We start from the raw sequence: 14848 nt of genomic DNA on the forward strand, positions 1-14848 counted from the left end.
CAGCTGAGGAGTGCTGAGGCAGGAAGAGGGAAAGGGCAGAGCTTCCTGCAGCTGGGGAAGGTTTCTGGGGGTGGGTCTGAGTTGGCCCCAGCTGCTCCTTGCAGGGGAAGAGGAAGTCTCATCCTCCCCCAACCCCAGTCCAGCCAGGACTAGCAGCTGGGCCCATCACAGGGTAGGAGCCACGGGCTGGAGCATCCCCATTCCCACCTCCTTATGTGATTTACCTCTCTGTCAGCTGTTCTGGGTTCCTGAAACAACATGCCTCCTCTGCTGGGGGTTGGGGTTTGGGGGGTGCATGACCACACTTCCCTTTTCTTCCCCATCGGAAAGTTATTTTTCTGAAGGGAAGCAAAAAAAATCTGTGGGAATATGAATTCTGTGCACACGTTGTGGTGCAGAGTTCCCCCCACGAGTATTGTGGCAAGAAAGTGAACAACAAATGAATATGGTGTTTGTCTTCCACAGGGAGCAAGAAAAAGGTGCCTGGATATGGGAAGAAATTTTACTTTTAAGCTTCTAAGAGGATACTGTAAATAAAACCAACTGCAAACTGTGCAAGCTGTTGTACTCAAACCATACAAGTATTGGGTTTGATTTCAGATTGCCACTGCAAAGCAGCAATGATTTGCCACAAGTTTCTAGTCCTCCTCACTGCCCATAGAAGCCTCTTGAATGTTTTTTTTTTCTCTGACTAGACGTCTCAAAAACTTCATGCTGTTGTCAGTGAACTTAAAGGTAGTTTGATTCATTTTGTTAGGTGGCATGACACTATTTCTCTGTTTGCGTGAATCCATCCCATGTGATTAAGAGGGTCAGCTCAGGAGCCATTTTCACTTGATTTCTCTAAGATAGAGGCTGCAACTGAAGTAATTCAGTGGCCCAGGAAAAGAAGGTATACATATTTTTCAGAACTGCTCCCCTAACCCATTTGGTTCTGTAAAATCTCCGAGGTGTTAACCTAAAATGGTATATTTAATTTTATTCATAGATTCTAGGGCTGGAAGGGACCTTGAGAGGTCATCGAGTGCAGTCCCCTGCCCTCATGGCAGGACCAAATACTGTCTAGACCATCCCTGATAGACATTTATCTAACCTACTCTTAAATATCTCCAGAGATGGAGATTCCACAACCTCCCTAGGCAGTTTATTCCAGTGTTTAACCACCCTGACAGTTAGGAACTTTTTCCTAATGTCCAACCTAAACCTCCCTTGCTGCAGTTTAAGCCCATTGCTTCTTGGTCTATCCTTATAGGCTAAGATGAACAAGTTTTCTCCCTTCTCCTTATGACACCCTTTTAGATACCTGAAAACTGCTATCATGTCCCCTCTCAGTCTTCTCTTTTCCAAACTAAACAAAGCCAATTCTTTCAGCCTTCCTTCATAGGTCATGTTTTCTAGACCTTTAATCATTCTTGTTGCTCTTCTCTGGACCCTCTCCAATTTCTCCACATCTTTCTTGAAATGCGGTGCCCAGAACTGGACACACTATTCCAGTTGAGACCTAACCATCGCAGAGTAAAGCAGAAGAATGACTTCTCGTGTCTTGCTCACAACAGACCTGTTAATGCATCCCAGAATCACATTTTTTTTTTTTTTTGCAACAGCATCACACTGTTGACTCCTATTTAGCTTGTGGTCCACTATAACCCCCCAGATCCCTTTCTGCTCTACTCCTTCCTAGACAGTCTCTTCCCATTCTGTGTGTGTGAAACGGATTGTTCCTTCCTAAGTGGAGCACTTTGCATTTGTCTTTATAAAACTTCACCAGATCTATCTGGTTCCAGTCAGAGAGGTACATGTCAGATGGTAGGATGATGGTCCACACATGGAGGATGCCGCTGTTTGTAGAAAGGAGGGTTCTTTGTCAAGTCCTAAAATTGAGGAGGATGCCATGCAATAGTCATGAGGAAGGATGATGGGGAGAGGTAGCAAGCAGGCAGTTGTACTGAAGTGAATGGTGAACAAAATTCTTGTAGTCAGGAGGAAGAACAAGCTGATACCTGATGACCAGGAATGAGGCTACCTAAACTTAAAACCTCTTCGTCTTTGCGCCTTTCTCTCTCTCTCTCTCTCTCACCCGCACACTCTACCTATGTCTACCAATGTGAAGTGCTGAAAATGACAACTCAGAGGCCATAGGAAGTGTTAGGAAGAGTGATGTTTGTTCTGACTCTTGTCCATCAGTGTTCTGTGCTGAGGTGTGAGGGGGCATCACTAACACTGAATTGTTTAGTTGGTGAAGACCTGAAGCAGCTGTGATGTGTGGGTTTTTTTTTTTTCCTACTATCATGATGTTGCATATGCATTAGCTAGATAGGTAGGCAATTCACTTAGGCATCTTTGCTTTCGGCATCCTTTTCAGTAAAGGAACTGTCTGATGAAATGACATCTGAACTTTTGACACCCATCTATAATGTTTAGAAAGCTTGAGCAACAGCTGCAGGGTGACTAGCTACTTGTCCCAGAAAGAGGACAGGGAGGGGAACTGTCTGCATGGCATAGATGACTGTGGAGGAGAATATAGTGTATGGCACAAAATTCATTCATACCCATACCGATGCTCTCTTGTTTAATGTAAAGGCAGATCAGATGCTGACCTATTGTCTTTCTTGTGCAGAAAGAGGGATTCTTCTAGGAGCTGATGGCAGTTGCAGCTCTCTAGTGACAGATGCCAAATTGCACTTCTTTTCTACACTATGACTGTTTCAGATTAAAACAGTGCAAGCAGCAGTTTGGCATGACTTGGCCAGCAATGCAGGCAGAACAGTGTTCACCTCTCTGTTGCAACTGGTCCAAACCTCCCCAACTATTTACCTTTAAATCAATCAGAAAGCAAAAAAATCTGATCTAATTGGTTAACAATTAATATTTCAGTCATATATATTCAGATCTGTGATGCTAAACAGTAGAAATATTCTGATTCATCACGGAACTGTTTCAGCTGGTAAGAAACAAGAATTTTTTTTCAGATATTGATGGGAACAAAATGTGCTTTTTTAGTGTTGTACTGGGAAGCTAAAAAAGATGGATGAAAGGAATGCTAATTCCTGTTTTCTTTGGCGTCATGCAGAGTTACTTTTTTTTTTTTGAAGTGGCTGTTAACTAATATAATTTGTGCTCAAAGATATCATCATGTTTCATTAAAGGTTCTGCATCTTATATCATGAGTATCGTCCTGTCTGCTGTAGTTGAATATGAACGATGCCATGGGAATTTTTTAAGAGTAGAGGTCTGTCCTGGTGTAGAGGGCCAAAATTTCCCTCTAGTCCTTCACTATGTATTGTTTACATTCAGAGCTATGCCATCTTCAACTCCAGTGGTGCTCTGTGTTATGTACGTTTGAAGTGTTTTGGGCTCCTTCAAAATGAAGGACACTAAATAAATGTAAAATACAATATTCACCAGGAAATATAAAATATGCACTGAGGAATGATATCTCAACTTGTATTGTTTTCACAGAACCAGTTTGTCCCCTGTCCTGGTAAAAGATACTAGACAAGGTGTGGCTATTTCTGCAAGGATTTCTTTGTGGCAATTCCCCAACAGCATCTTGTTGGGAGGGCAGGGTTTGCTGACTTATGCTAAAGCTCTTGCCCGAAAGCATAGCAGACTGGCTGCAACCCTGCACCAGTTTGGCCTTGGCAGCTCCTCTCTAACTCCCTGGCAGTGAATGCCCTGTGGTGGTGAACAGTTTAGGTCAGAGATGATGTGGGAGTACAGGTGGTCTGCTATGTTTGCAGTTGCAGCCTCTATCACAACAAGGCCACCCTGCCCCTTCCCATTGCAGGACCCTGGAAGGGGTCTTGCTGCCACAATCTCCTCAAGAATGGATTACCGTTTCTATATAAATTCTGTGGAGCCAAAGAGGGATTGATAGGAATCCTGAGCACAGTTGCTGGCCCACATGGAGCTGCTTCATCTCGTCAGGCAGGGAAGACCATGGTACCCGCTCTGTGTATGGAGAGAGATTTACACAGGAAGGGGCTTCCAGCGCAGCTCAAGGACACTGTCTAACCTGTTGACTCAAATAAATGGCTGATGCTTAATACATATGAACTGGGGACCACTTGAATACTTTATGGTATATTCTGGAGGCTGACAACTTTCTAAAATTGATATTAACTATTCAACAGAGAAAAAAAGAAAATTAATTGAAAATTGTTGCTTTTTTCCAGGAAATGTTTTCCTACCTTTCAGGTCAGCTGAGGAAGCTAGCAGAAGTCTACAATGAGAGGCTGTTGAACACACCACACAATCCTATTTCCTTAGGTAATTACTGTTCAGCTTTGAACTGAGCCAGCACTTCTGAAATCTTCTATATTTTTAATACACTTGCATACACAAGATGAGCTTGCATATGGTTCATTCCATTCCATTCCATTCCATTAATCTTATGCCAATACAAGTCCATTGAAATCAATGGACTCGCATCAGCCTAAAAGTGGAGTAGTGCAGTTAGTGACTCAGGCTCTGTATTTATATACATAACTGCTTGTGATCAAAATATGCTGTGTTTGACCATGAGAGTAAAAAGAGTGACAGTTAGCATTTAGTACTACAATTTATTTATTTTTATACTGTTTAATAGTTATTTCAACCACAACTGCTTGGTGCTGAACCTCAGTAAAATAGACTATTAGTGAGTCCTTTTATTTACTTGGGATTTTCATTGTAAGCAATAACTCTGCTGAACCTGGAAAACTGGAACGTCTTTCCCCAGACAGTATCTCAACTGTATAAACAGTCTAATCAGCTAATGAAAGGATATCTTTAGTGGAAAACTGAAAAGAATTAAAAATAATAGTAAGAATGTTCATATTAGTTATATTCTAACTCAAATGTTTAACCAGGGCACCGTTGTTAGATAAAACTTATCAATGGTTCTTTTCTGGTGAAAGAGGAGCTTTAGTACAGTTGTTATAACATAGCTATTTGTATCTTCAGCTATGTCTCTAGAGAATCTAGATAAACACAGTGACATGGCTGTTACTCAGCTTGGATCTATGCTTTTCACAAGACAAGTTTCAGGAGCAAGGTGAGCATCTGAAATATTTTAAACATTTATCATATTCAGTGAAATTTGCTGTGCTGTGATGGTTCTTAGGACTTTACAAACTGACTGAGGTATAATGTGTACACATGTATCCCTAGCACAAATTTGAAGCTGGTTGTAAAGAGTCAGTGATGCATTCTTCATTACACTGCTTTCAGCCTTCACTGTCTTGTTAGTTTAGTTTTCCCACAAGTGTCCTCATGCTTCCTCCCATGCTGCTCCTTATGCATGCAAGGAACTTCCTGTAAAAATTTGCTAAACCACTAACTACATAATGTCTGTCAAACCTCTCCTTAAAACTTGCCACTGACAGGATGCCTGCAAAACACTGTATGCTAGTTAGACAATTGGTGTGCTATGATAAGACTACTGATTACCATGTTACATTGTACTATTCCTGTCTGTCTGCTGTAGCACCTAATCTTAAAATTGTGAATAATCTGGGAAAAGGACAGTCTTTTTTTGTTATATGTGGCAGTAGTGCCTAGTAAAATGTGGTCCTGATCCCTAATTGGGGCCTTCTAGGTGTGGTACCACAATACAAATTAGTAATAATGCATCTTTCACTAGGTGTGGAAGCAGTTACAAACTTCAGTTTTTGTCAAGCACAGTAATTTTAGAGGAATATTTAACATGGCTTCAGTTGTATTTTAAAAAATCATCTTTGTGCCAAAGACCTGGGAAACAATTGCTTATCTCTAATGTTGTTTGTTGCTTTTTGTAGTGTGAAAGAAAATCCTACTTTCCAGAATTAACTTCAGCCAGTGTAGGTGGAAAAATTTTAGTGCTAGACCGTACATGGCAAGGGAAATGCAGGCCAAATAATTTTTAATGATTTCAGTTTAAACCTTTTAGAAGAAGAGGATGATCTAAAACTTGTTTTGGCAGCATTCTTTAATCTGAATATTGCTGCTGTCAACTAACTTCTGCTACAGGGTTAGTCACTTTCTCTGGCAGAACTGAGTATTTTCACATCAGAAGACCATGCTTCATTAGCTTGGATTATTCCACTTCTTATACAGATTAACTACAGTGTATCTGTATATACTGCAGTAAAATGGGGTGTTTTTTGTTTTGTTTTGCCTGATGGTAAGTTTTACTTGTCCTGCTATTACAGTTCTCTTTGGGTAGATTGGTCTCCACAGATATCATCTTTGAAAAAATTCAAGGTTTCATCAAGTTCAAAAGTTCCAGTCCTATTTGTACCCATGCTGTTTTTTTTATAGTTCTTGATTTTAATGTTCTTTAATAATTGGTTCAATTCAGGTACTTTTACACAAACTTGTTTATAATTTACGCTTGTTGTTATGCATAGAAATGCTTGTAAATGATTTCAGAATACTGTGCTTCCAATAAACAGCCCTGAGCATTGTTAACTGAATTGTGATTGTTTGTTTCAGGGTGGTTCCCCTTGGGTCTTTGCAAACAGTGAACAACTACACTTTCAAAGGCTTTATGTCACATACAAATAGCTATCCCTGTGCTTATCTCAATGCTGCTTCAGCAATTGGAATGAAAAAGCAAGATGTAGACGTGTTCCTAAAAAGACTGGAGAAGTGTATGAAGACTTTTAGAAAAGAAAAGAGCAATAGAAAAGATGTGCCTGAAATGGATAACTGTACTAAACATACAAGTGTGGAAGAGACTGAAGACTAGAGCAAGATGTGGATTTTGGAACACACACAGTTTGGTGTGTGTGTGTGTTTGTTTTTGGGGGGAGCTGTTTGTTTTTTTGATTGTGTGACGTTTGTATCCTGTTTGTATTGTGGAATATGCAATACAGGGAGTGGAAATTTAAATTTAAAAAAAACTTGGATGAAATTCAGATTTTAAAAAAATTATTGAGTAACATTCACTGCTGTGCAGACAGCAAACCACAAGGCTTTTGCACCTCTTAAAAACCCACTCAAGTACTCAAATAGGGCTTAAATGGTATGAAGGCTCTAAGGTGGGTCTTTCTCTAGAAGTGAATTTGCCCCGTTGTGATTGGATTTGGACAAATATCTGAAGAACATTTCAGTGAATATTGATTACTATTTTAAACTGGACTTGCTTTAGCAGTGTTTTGTATCCCTTCTGATTTTGCTATCGGTGTTCATTTAGCAAACAGTCCTTTTTTGCTCACAAAAATGTCTCTGGAATGAGTGTTCATGCATGTGTGAGTATTTGCTCATGAGTGCATTCACAGCCATTTCCTGCTACATCTCTTTATGGGCATGGATATTATTAAATGAAATTTTAAAATAATGTGAGCATGAGATACAATGGGGAGAAATGGTTTTTCCAAGTCCCTTTCCTGATAGTAATTTGAACAGCTGAAAACAGGAGCCACATGTTTGAAGTCTGTACATGTTCTTAGCCAGGTATCACCACGGAAAGGCACAGACTCCCTATGGCAAAGGGAAATCTACAAGGGAGTGTAACAGAGCAATTTACAAGGATTCAGCCAATCCTCAGCCCCTGGAAAGACTTTCAGGGTTGAACAGTCCCACAGGAAGCATATGGGGGTAAACAGCAGGGAAAGAAGGGGGCTGCAGTAGGAAGGCAGTGAAATGGGAAGATCTCCCCTTCCTCTTGCATTTGATTTATGCCTTAATAATTGCTCTCCTGAATAGGAGAAATCAGCAGACCTGAAGTAATGGGAGATTGGTTCTCCTATGGGTCCTAAGGAGGAACAGCAGATATTCATGGGGACTCCTAGGATGTTAATTTACTCCAGCACTTCGATAAATTTGGAGACTATGCCTCCTAATTCTGAACCATCTCCTGTGGGTGGTGCTGCTGCTGCTGCCCCAGCTATATTCAGTCACTGACTGAACCCGTTAGCCTAGGTAAAGGCTCATATCACTGAGTTTGCTTTTGTTGGCTTAGGCTTGTCAAGTTTTTTTCATTTTTAAAAAAGAAATTAAAACAGGATTCATGTGGTATATGCAGAGCGTCAATTTGGTTAAATTAAAGATATTCCAAATCATTTATTGGCCAAGTGGAGCGAGATCTAATGCTCAACTCAGTGGCATTTCTCTGTGTTTGTCTGTAATATGGTAATTTTGGCATGCCACATCTGATCAATTTTAAAAATAATGGAACGTTCTAGGCATCCGTAGACACACCTTCTATTAGTTCTGATGGAAATCAGAACACCAAAAGAGCCTGATTCAGAGGAAAATCAGGGCCACACACTGCCTGTTGCCACAGGCAGAGGAATCTCTGCTGTCCCCTGTACATAGCAGAGGCAGCAGCTTAACCTGTTGAGTGGGGAGACTGTAGCCTGGACTCTAACAGAAACGAGAGCTTTCCAGGCATGCTATATATGGAGGGAAGTGGAGGTGGGGGTGGAAAGAGCCCAGTGCATGGGGGAGGAGTAGGGACCCAGAGAGGGAGGGGGCCAGGGTAAGGGTATGCAGCAGACACCAGAGGGATGGGGCAGTTATGATGGGTGAAGCAGGGACCCGGAAGTGAGGGAAAGGGAGATGGAGGGAGAAGGAAGCAGGGACCCAGAGTGCTTTAGGGGGAGAGAGGGAGAAGCAAGATCTTCAAGAGTATGTAGGGATGGGGAGTGGTGGTGGTGAAGGAAGCAGGGGCCCAGAGTGGAGATGTGGGGAGAGGAAAGGGCTGTGGATGGGAAGTCAGGAGGGGCAAACCATAAATACTTGGGGGTGGAGAGCAAGGACCTGGAGAGTGGGCAATGGTGACTGGGAGTGTAACAGGGCATCGCAGGGCCACCCTTGGTCCTGCTTCTGCTCTGCTCCAAAAACTACTCCAAGACTTTCTGACTCAGCAGTCACCAGTGCAGTTTATTTGCATGGTGCCATCCCACCACCTTCTCACCAGGTGTACGCCTTGGAGATTCCAGCCTTGAAGACTCCTTAGTCTCTGACTCAGGAGGGCAGAGCTACCACACTCCTTCCCTGGCTCTCCGCCCCCACCTCTGGGCCTGTATATAAAACCAGGCTAATCAGGCTGGCAGCTGTTTTTCCTTTACCAGGCAGCCACTGGTTTACCTCCTTTAATTAGAGCTGGAGTGACAAGGCTGGCTCAGTCATTCCTGCTGAGCACCCTGTCACAGGGAGGGAGGTATGCAGGGAACACACATAGACCAGAGCAATGGGGGTGCACTCTGAGCCCCTGTTATGAGGAAAGGGGTGGAGAAGTTGTAGGGAGATCCTGAAATAGAGGATGATGCACTATGACACACAAGGAATTTACTGCGGGGGAAATGGAGGAATGCAAGTAGCCCCTGGAGGCACACTGTGCGTGGCCTGCTGAAGCTATGAAGAATGTGGCCCACTAGTTTTACTTCAACACACACACACATTTTCTTTTGTGATTCCATTGTCTGTGGTGACTTGGCATATTTTTACTTTAACATAATATCACCATTTAAATGCTGCATGCATTCTAGCCTCAAGTTAGATTTTTGTTAAATGTATTTGTTCACAAGCATGATTTGTATATGCCATTGTAAAATACTGTCATACAAACTAAGGCCCGTAAATTGTAGAATTCTGCCAGCCGGAACAGAACTGCCAGACCTCCTATTCTGACAATGCCACAAGCCTTTGTGCCTCATTTGTCCACTTCTTCCATGGGCATTGTAATGGCTTCTTTCCCCAACACTAATCTCTATGCCTGGAATGCCCTGCAAGGGCCGCTATTCTCTCTGCAGACAAATCTGTTCTTCAGGCTCACATTGAAGACTCAGCAAATGCCCTCATCGAGCGAGTCAATTTAATTTTTTTTAAAAAACCTTGTACCGTCATGATGTGCCTGTGCCTTAAACTAAATACCTCTGTGATCTTATTGCTACTGCTCTTGTTCTTCCTGATCCTGCTGTTTGTCACTCTCACTTGCTGTGTCGCTGTCAGTTGTTATGTCATGTCACATCTTAATTTAGACCGTAAGCTCTGGAGGCCAGATGCTGTGGGTAATTTAATAACTTGAAATGAAATTTGATTTAAATAATCCAAACTCCAATGTATTTTTAAAAAACAAATGGAAAAGAATTACCAAACCTTTGTGTTGATCTCTTACAATGCAGAGCTAGTTCTGTAGAAAAGATGTGAGCCAAATTATTAAACAGAATGCTTTTAAAGGAAGATTAGAACGTCATTGCCCACTGTCCACCAGTATGTATGATAAAGTAAGTAATATACATTCCAATTATGCATCAGTTACTAACTTAATCTTTCCATGTGTCCCTTATAAAAACCAGTTATGGACAAGGTCCCCTCAAGACTATGGGAAATACTACCCCTTAGAAGTTGGCAGAGTTTCACAGCACTGCTGCTAGAAGGTGATGATAGAATGAAGGCAGCTCTGTTTGGAGGTAGGGTGAGAGGGAAAAGCTGATAATGGCTGTCTCCCATGAAAATGTTCCAATGAGATTGTATGGAGAAGGGGAAGAACTCGAGAACCTTTGCAACGCTGCACCCAGTCACAAAGTTCATAGGAAGGCAGGAGTGAACTGACATTTGACCTGATGATGATGTGGAGATTTTGATCAACTGCACTTTCAACATGATGGAAGAAGTAAGGCCACGGGGCCTCCCACAACTCAAAGAAAACCAAATTAAGCGGTTGAGAGGGGGTAGCTCTGTGTGTAGGAGAGGGCCAGTGCTGTTTCCTCTCAAGGTTTGTGAGATGCAGTGCTTTAGTTCCATTTTACTATATAATAACCTGTGCTAATTAGTTCCTGAATGGACATGTCTGATTAATTGTGTATTAAGATCACCTGTAATGTCTTACTTTAAATGATCCGGGGCAAAAATACATAATAAATGTTTTAATATATTTGTCTTTGCAGCCTTGAATATTTTTGTCTAGTTTATGTAAATCTCATTTCAGAGGATCAGGCAAATTCTTCAAGTGTTTGTCACATATATTGCACTGTTGGTGTGTGCTATGTCTGTTGGGGGCCAACCCTACACCCTGAGTTTATTCATGCCTCCAACTGACTATTTAAAGAATGAGGGTGGCCCCAACCACCTGGTTCCTTCTTACCACCTGTGGAATTTGCAATTTCTCGGCTTGCTCGCTGTGTGATCTATCAGATCTGATTAAGGGAAGGAGGGGATAATTATTAATCAGGCTTAGAGGGAGAGAGAAGGCAGGCCAGCAGGGCCAGGGTAAAGGCCCTCTCTTCCCTCTCTGGCAAAAGGCGATGATGCTTATTGTATGACACAGTGAATAGAATTGCTATGTGGGACTCTTAAGAGGGTGGTGGTTGATATAACACTAATAAAGTACATAGTGGTGGTTACAAATTGGAGGTGTCAGAGCCATTTGTTCAGGGAGACAGGAGCAGAGGGCCACTCTCTGTCACAGGACACCATCTCCAAATTTGCTGACAGGTTTCCTGAAGATGGCGGAGAGGCATTTAAATCCTTTAGTTTGAGGGGGCAACTTGCATGTACATCTCTTCAAGTAGATGATGCAGACACAGCGTCCAAATATATGGATTCCTTGTTTGCCATGAAGAGATCATTATGGTTCCTATCCTCAGGAATCCCTAAGGAGGTAAATGTTAAAACTGAAAATATTTCATTTGAAGGATGCAAACTTTTAAATGTGAAGACTGATGAGGACTCTTGAGTGACACTGAGGTCCTTAGTAGTCTACACTCCTGCACTTATGTAAGTCTACACTTATGTCTCAACTACATAAGGGGCAGCCATTCTACACCCAATGAAGACAGCCTGAACCACCCAGGAAGTGCCAGAAATTTCAGAGGAGGAAACCATCCTTCTTCACCACCATGTCTTCTCACCTGCCCTCCTCATCATAAGGCAAGAGATTTGACTCCCTAGCTGGGAATAGTGTACAACCTGTGTTGGATCTCCCTCTTATATCCTCTCCATTTAGGTGCCATTTATTTTCATGGGGTGTGGATTGCTACAAATCATTGGATCCTAGAAATCATAGAGGTGGGTTACTCCATACAATTCTAGTCCCTCCCCAACCATCTTCCCAGACTCTACTTAGGGCCTGCTCTCATGAGAACATGTTCATCAAATATGCCTTATTGTGCAACAAAAGGAGCTCTCTCTACTTAGCTTAACAAAATGAAGGTTAATTAATGACTTGATCACAGTCTGTAAGTACTTACATGGGTAACAGAAATTTGACAATAGAATGCTCTCCAATCTAGCAGACAAATGTATAACAAGATCCCATGGTTGGAGGTTAAAGCTGAACAAATTCAGACTGCATGTAAATTTTTAATAGGGAGGGTAATTTACCAAAGGTTGTGGTGAATGCTCCATCACTGGTTATTTTTAAATCAATATTGAATGGGTTTTTAAACAAAAGATATGTTCTAGTTCAAACAGGGATTACTTTGGAGAAGTACTTTGGGCTGTGTTATACAGGAGGTCAAACTAGATGATCACAATGTTCCCTTTTGCCCTTGGAATCTAACATTCTATGAATCAAGAGGTACAGTCACTTCTAAATCTGGGAGCACTGGAAGAAGTGCCTCAAGAACATAGTAGAAGGGGAGGACTGGGGCCATATGATGGACCCGAGACAACTGAATAATTTCATTTGCAAGCTCAAGTTCAGGGTGGTGACTCTGGCCTTGGTAATTCCAATCTTTGATCTACTGGAGTGGTAAGCAGTTATCTACTTCCAGGATGCTTATTTTTGTATAGCAATTCATCTTGCCCATTGAAAATATCTAATATCCATGTGAGCAATTCCCCCTACCAATACAGGGTCCTATCAATTCATCTATGAAAAGCATTAAGGGTATTCACAAAATTCCTAGCAGTAGTGACAACTTACAAAGAATGAAGGTTTACCCATACTTAGATGATTGGTTCATTTGTGGAACATTCCTACAATAGAATCTGCCACTTTTCACCTTCCTAGGATTAAAAGAAAACAAAGATAAATCAGTGTTAGTTCCTACTCAAAGGATAGCATTTATAGAGGCAGTTCTGCACTCCATCATATCAATAGCCTATCTGCCCCCAAAAAGATTATATTAGACCTGGTCAACCACCTGCAAAGTCATACTGAGACATCTATGAGAATTTGTCTCAGACTTCTAGAGCACATGGCCTCCTGTAAATACATAATTCAGTATGTCAGGTTTCACCTTCAGTGTACATAAGGATAATTAAAATCTATATATCAGTCTAAACCTCACCTGGATATGCAGGTCCCCCCAGAACTGCAGTCCTGGTGGAAAGCCCCTCTAAAAGTTGGCAACGGAGTACCCAGCTCTCCACTATTTCCATCAAAGACTCTGTGACAGATGCCTCCACTCTGGTAGAAGAAGCCCCTTGACAATCTTCAAACACATGATCTATGGATTTTTCAAGAAACCTCGGTTCACATACATGTCTTGGAGCTAACGGGTATTCATCATCTGGGCACAGTTTTCCTTTTAGTTCTGAAAAGCCTGGTAAGTCAGATCATGATGGATATCACTACAGCCTTGTTTTATATAAATAAACAAGTGGAAGCAAGAACCTCCCCTGTGTGTCAAGAGCTGTGCATCTGTGGAACTACTGTATCAGTCACAAAATTACTTCAATAGCTCTACAACTGCCAGTCTTGCAAAATGTGCTGGTGAATCACCTCAGCAGACGATTTGCTAACAACCATGAGTGGTCAGTAAAGGATACCTTTTATTTTTTCAAGATCTACTCCTCAGATGGGGCCCATCCAACCATAGACATCTTTGCACCAAAGAGAACTAGAAGTTCCATAAGTTCTGCTCTAGAGGAGGGCAGAATCAGGGATCTCTGTCCTGACACTTTCCTTACCCCCCGTTCCCCAGGTCTAATATATGCTTACCCTCCGATTCCATTGATGCCAAGTTTCTCAAGAAACTCAGGATTCTGCCAGGATGATCATGGTAGCTCAAGCCTAGTCCAGGCAGGTTCGGTTCTTGGATCTGATGAATCTCTCCAGCCAAACTCCATTCCAGTTGCCTCTTTAGCCAGATATGATACCTCAAAGAGATGGACAGATCCTCCATTCAGATTCACTTTCCATGCATCTCCCAGCATGGATGCTAGCTGGTTAACATCAGTAGAGAGGATCTGTTCTGATGAAGTATAGAACATTCAGCATTCTCAGTCTACAAGGCTTTCTTATTCTGCCAAGTAGAAGAGTTTCACTATCTGGGCACACCACCACCAGTTGTCTCTGTTTCAAATTTAGATACCAGGTATACTGGATTACCTTCTATCCTTAGAACCCTGGACTACCTAATGAGCTCCCTGTGGGTCCACCTAGTAGCCATCTCTGCTTTTAACCCTCCCAGTATCCTACTCTTTCCATGCTCTGCAGTAGCTAGGTTCCTGAAAGGCCTTGTGCAGGTATAACCCACAGTCAGAGAACCTCCTCCTCCTTGGGATCTCAATATTGTATTGACGGGTTTAGTAGGTCCATCTTTTGAGCCACAAGCTGTGTATTCCTTCTTTCAACTATCCATCAAAATATCCTTTTAAATAGCAATAACACCTGCCAGAAAGGTAGGGGCAATATAAGTTTGCATGGCAGGATCTGTATACATGGTTTTTCATAAAGATAGTGTAATTGAGAGACCTCACAGAAGGTTCCTACCTAAAGTAGTCTGATTTCCATTTTGAACATGTAATACTTCTGCCTGTTTTCTTTCTAAAGCCACATTCCATCAAAGGGAGTGGGGCTAAAAGTACACCCTAGATATTCTGCATGCACTTTCCTTCTACCTGAATAAGACTAAGCCAGTTACGACATTCCCAGATTATCTGTAGTTGATGGGGACAGGATGAAAGTCAGATCATATCAACATGGAGACTT

The 14848-nt window shown here is 41.9% G+C and overlaps 1 protein-coding gene across 2 annotated transcripts in view; it reads left to right on the forward strand.

Moving 5' to 3' along the window:
* The window catches only part of SEPSECS (Sep (O-phosphoserine) tRNA:Sec (selenocysteine) tRNA synthase), a 55895-nt gene extending 45004 nt beyond the window's left edge, over nt 1–10891 (forward strand). For both annotated transcript variants that reach the window (XM_050947803.1, XM_050947804.1), the window contains 3 exons: nt 4176–4269; nt 4945–5035; nt 6454–10891. In XM_050947803.1, coding sequence (XP_050803760.1) covers nt 4176–4269; nt 4945–5035; nt 6454–6709 — 441 coding nt within the window. In that variant the 3' untranslated portion in view covers nt 6710–10891. The remainder of the gene's footprint in view (nt 1–4175; nt 4270–4944; nt 5036–6453) is intronic.
* Nucleotides 10892–14848: the final 3957 nt, after the last annotated feature.

This window comes from Gopherus flavomarginatus, chromosome 3 (genome assembly GCF_025201925.1).
Source record: "Gopherus flavomarginatus isolate rGopFla2 chromosome 3, rGopFla2.mat.asm, whole genome shotgun sequence".
Lineage (NCBI taxonomy): Eukaryota > Metazoa > Chordata > Testudines > Testudinidae > Gopherus > Gopherus flavomarginatus.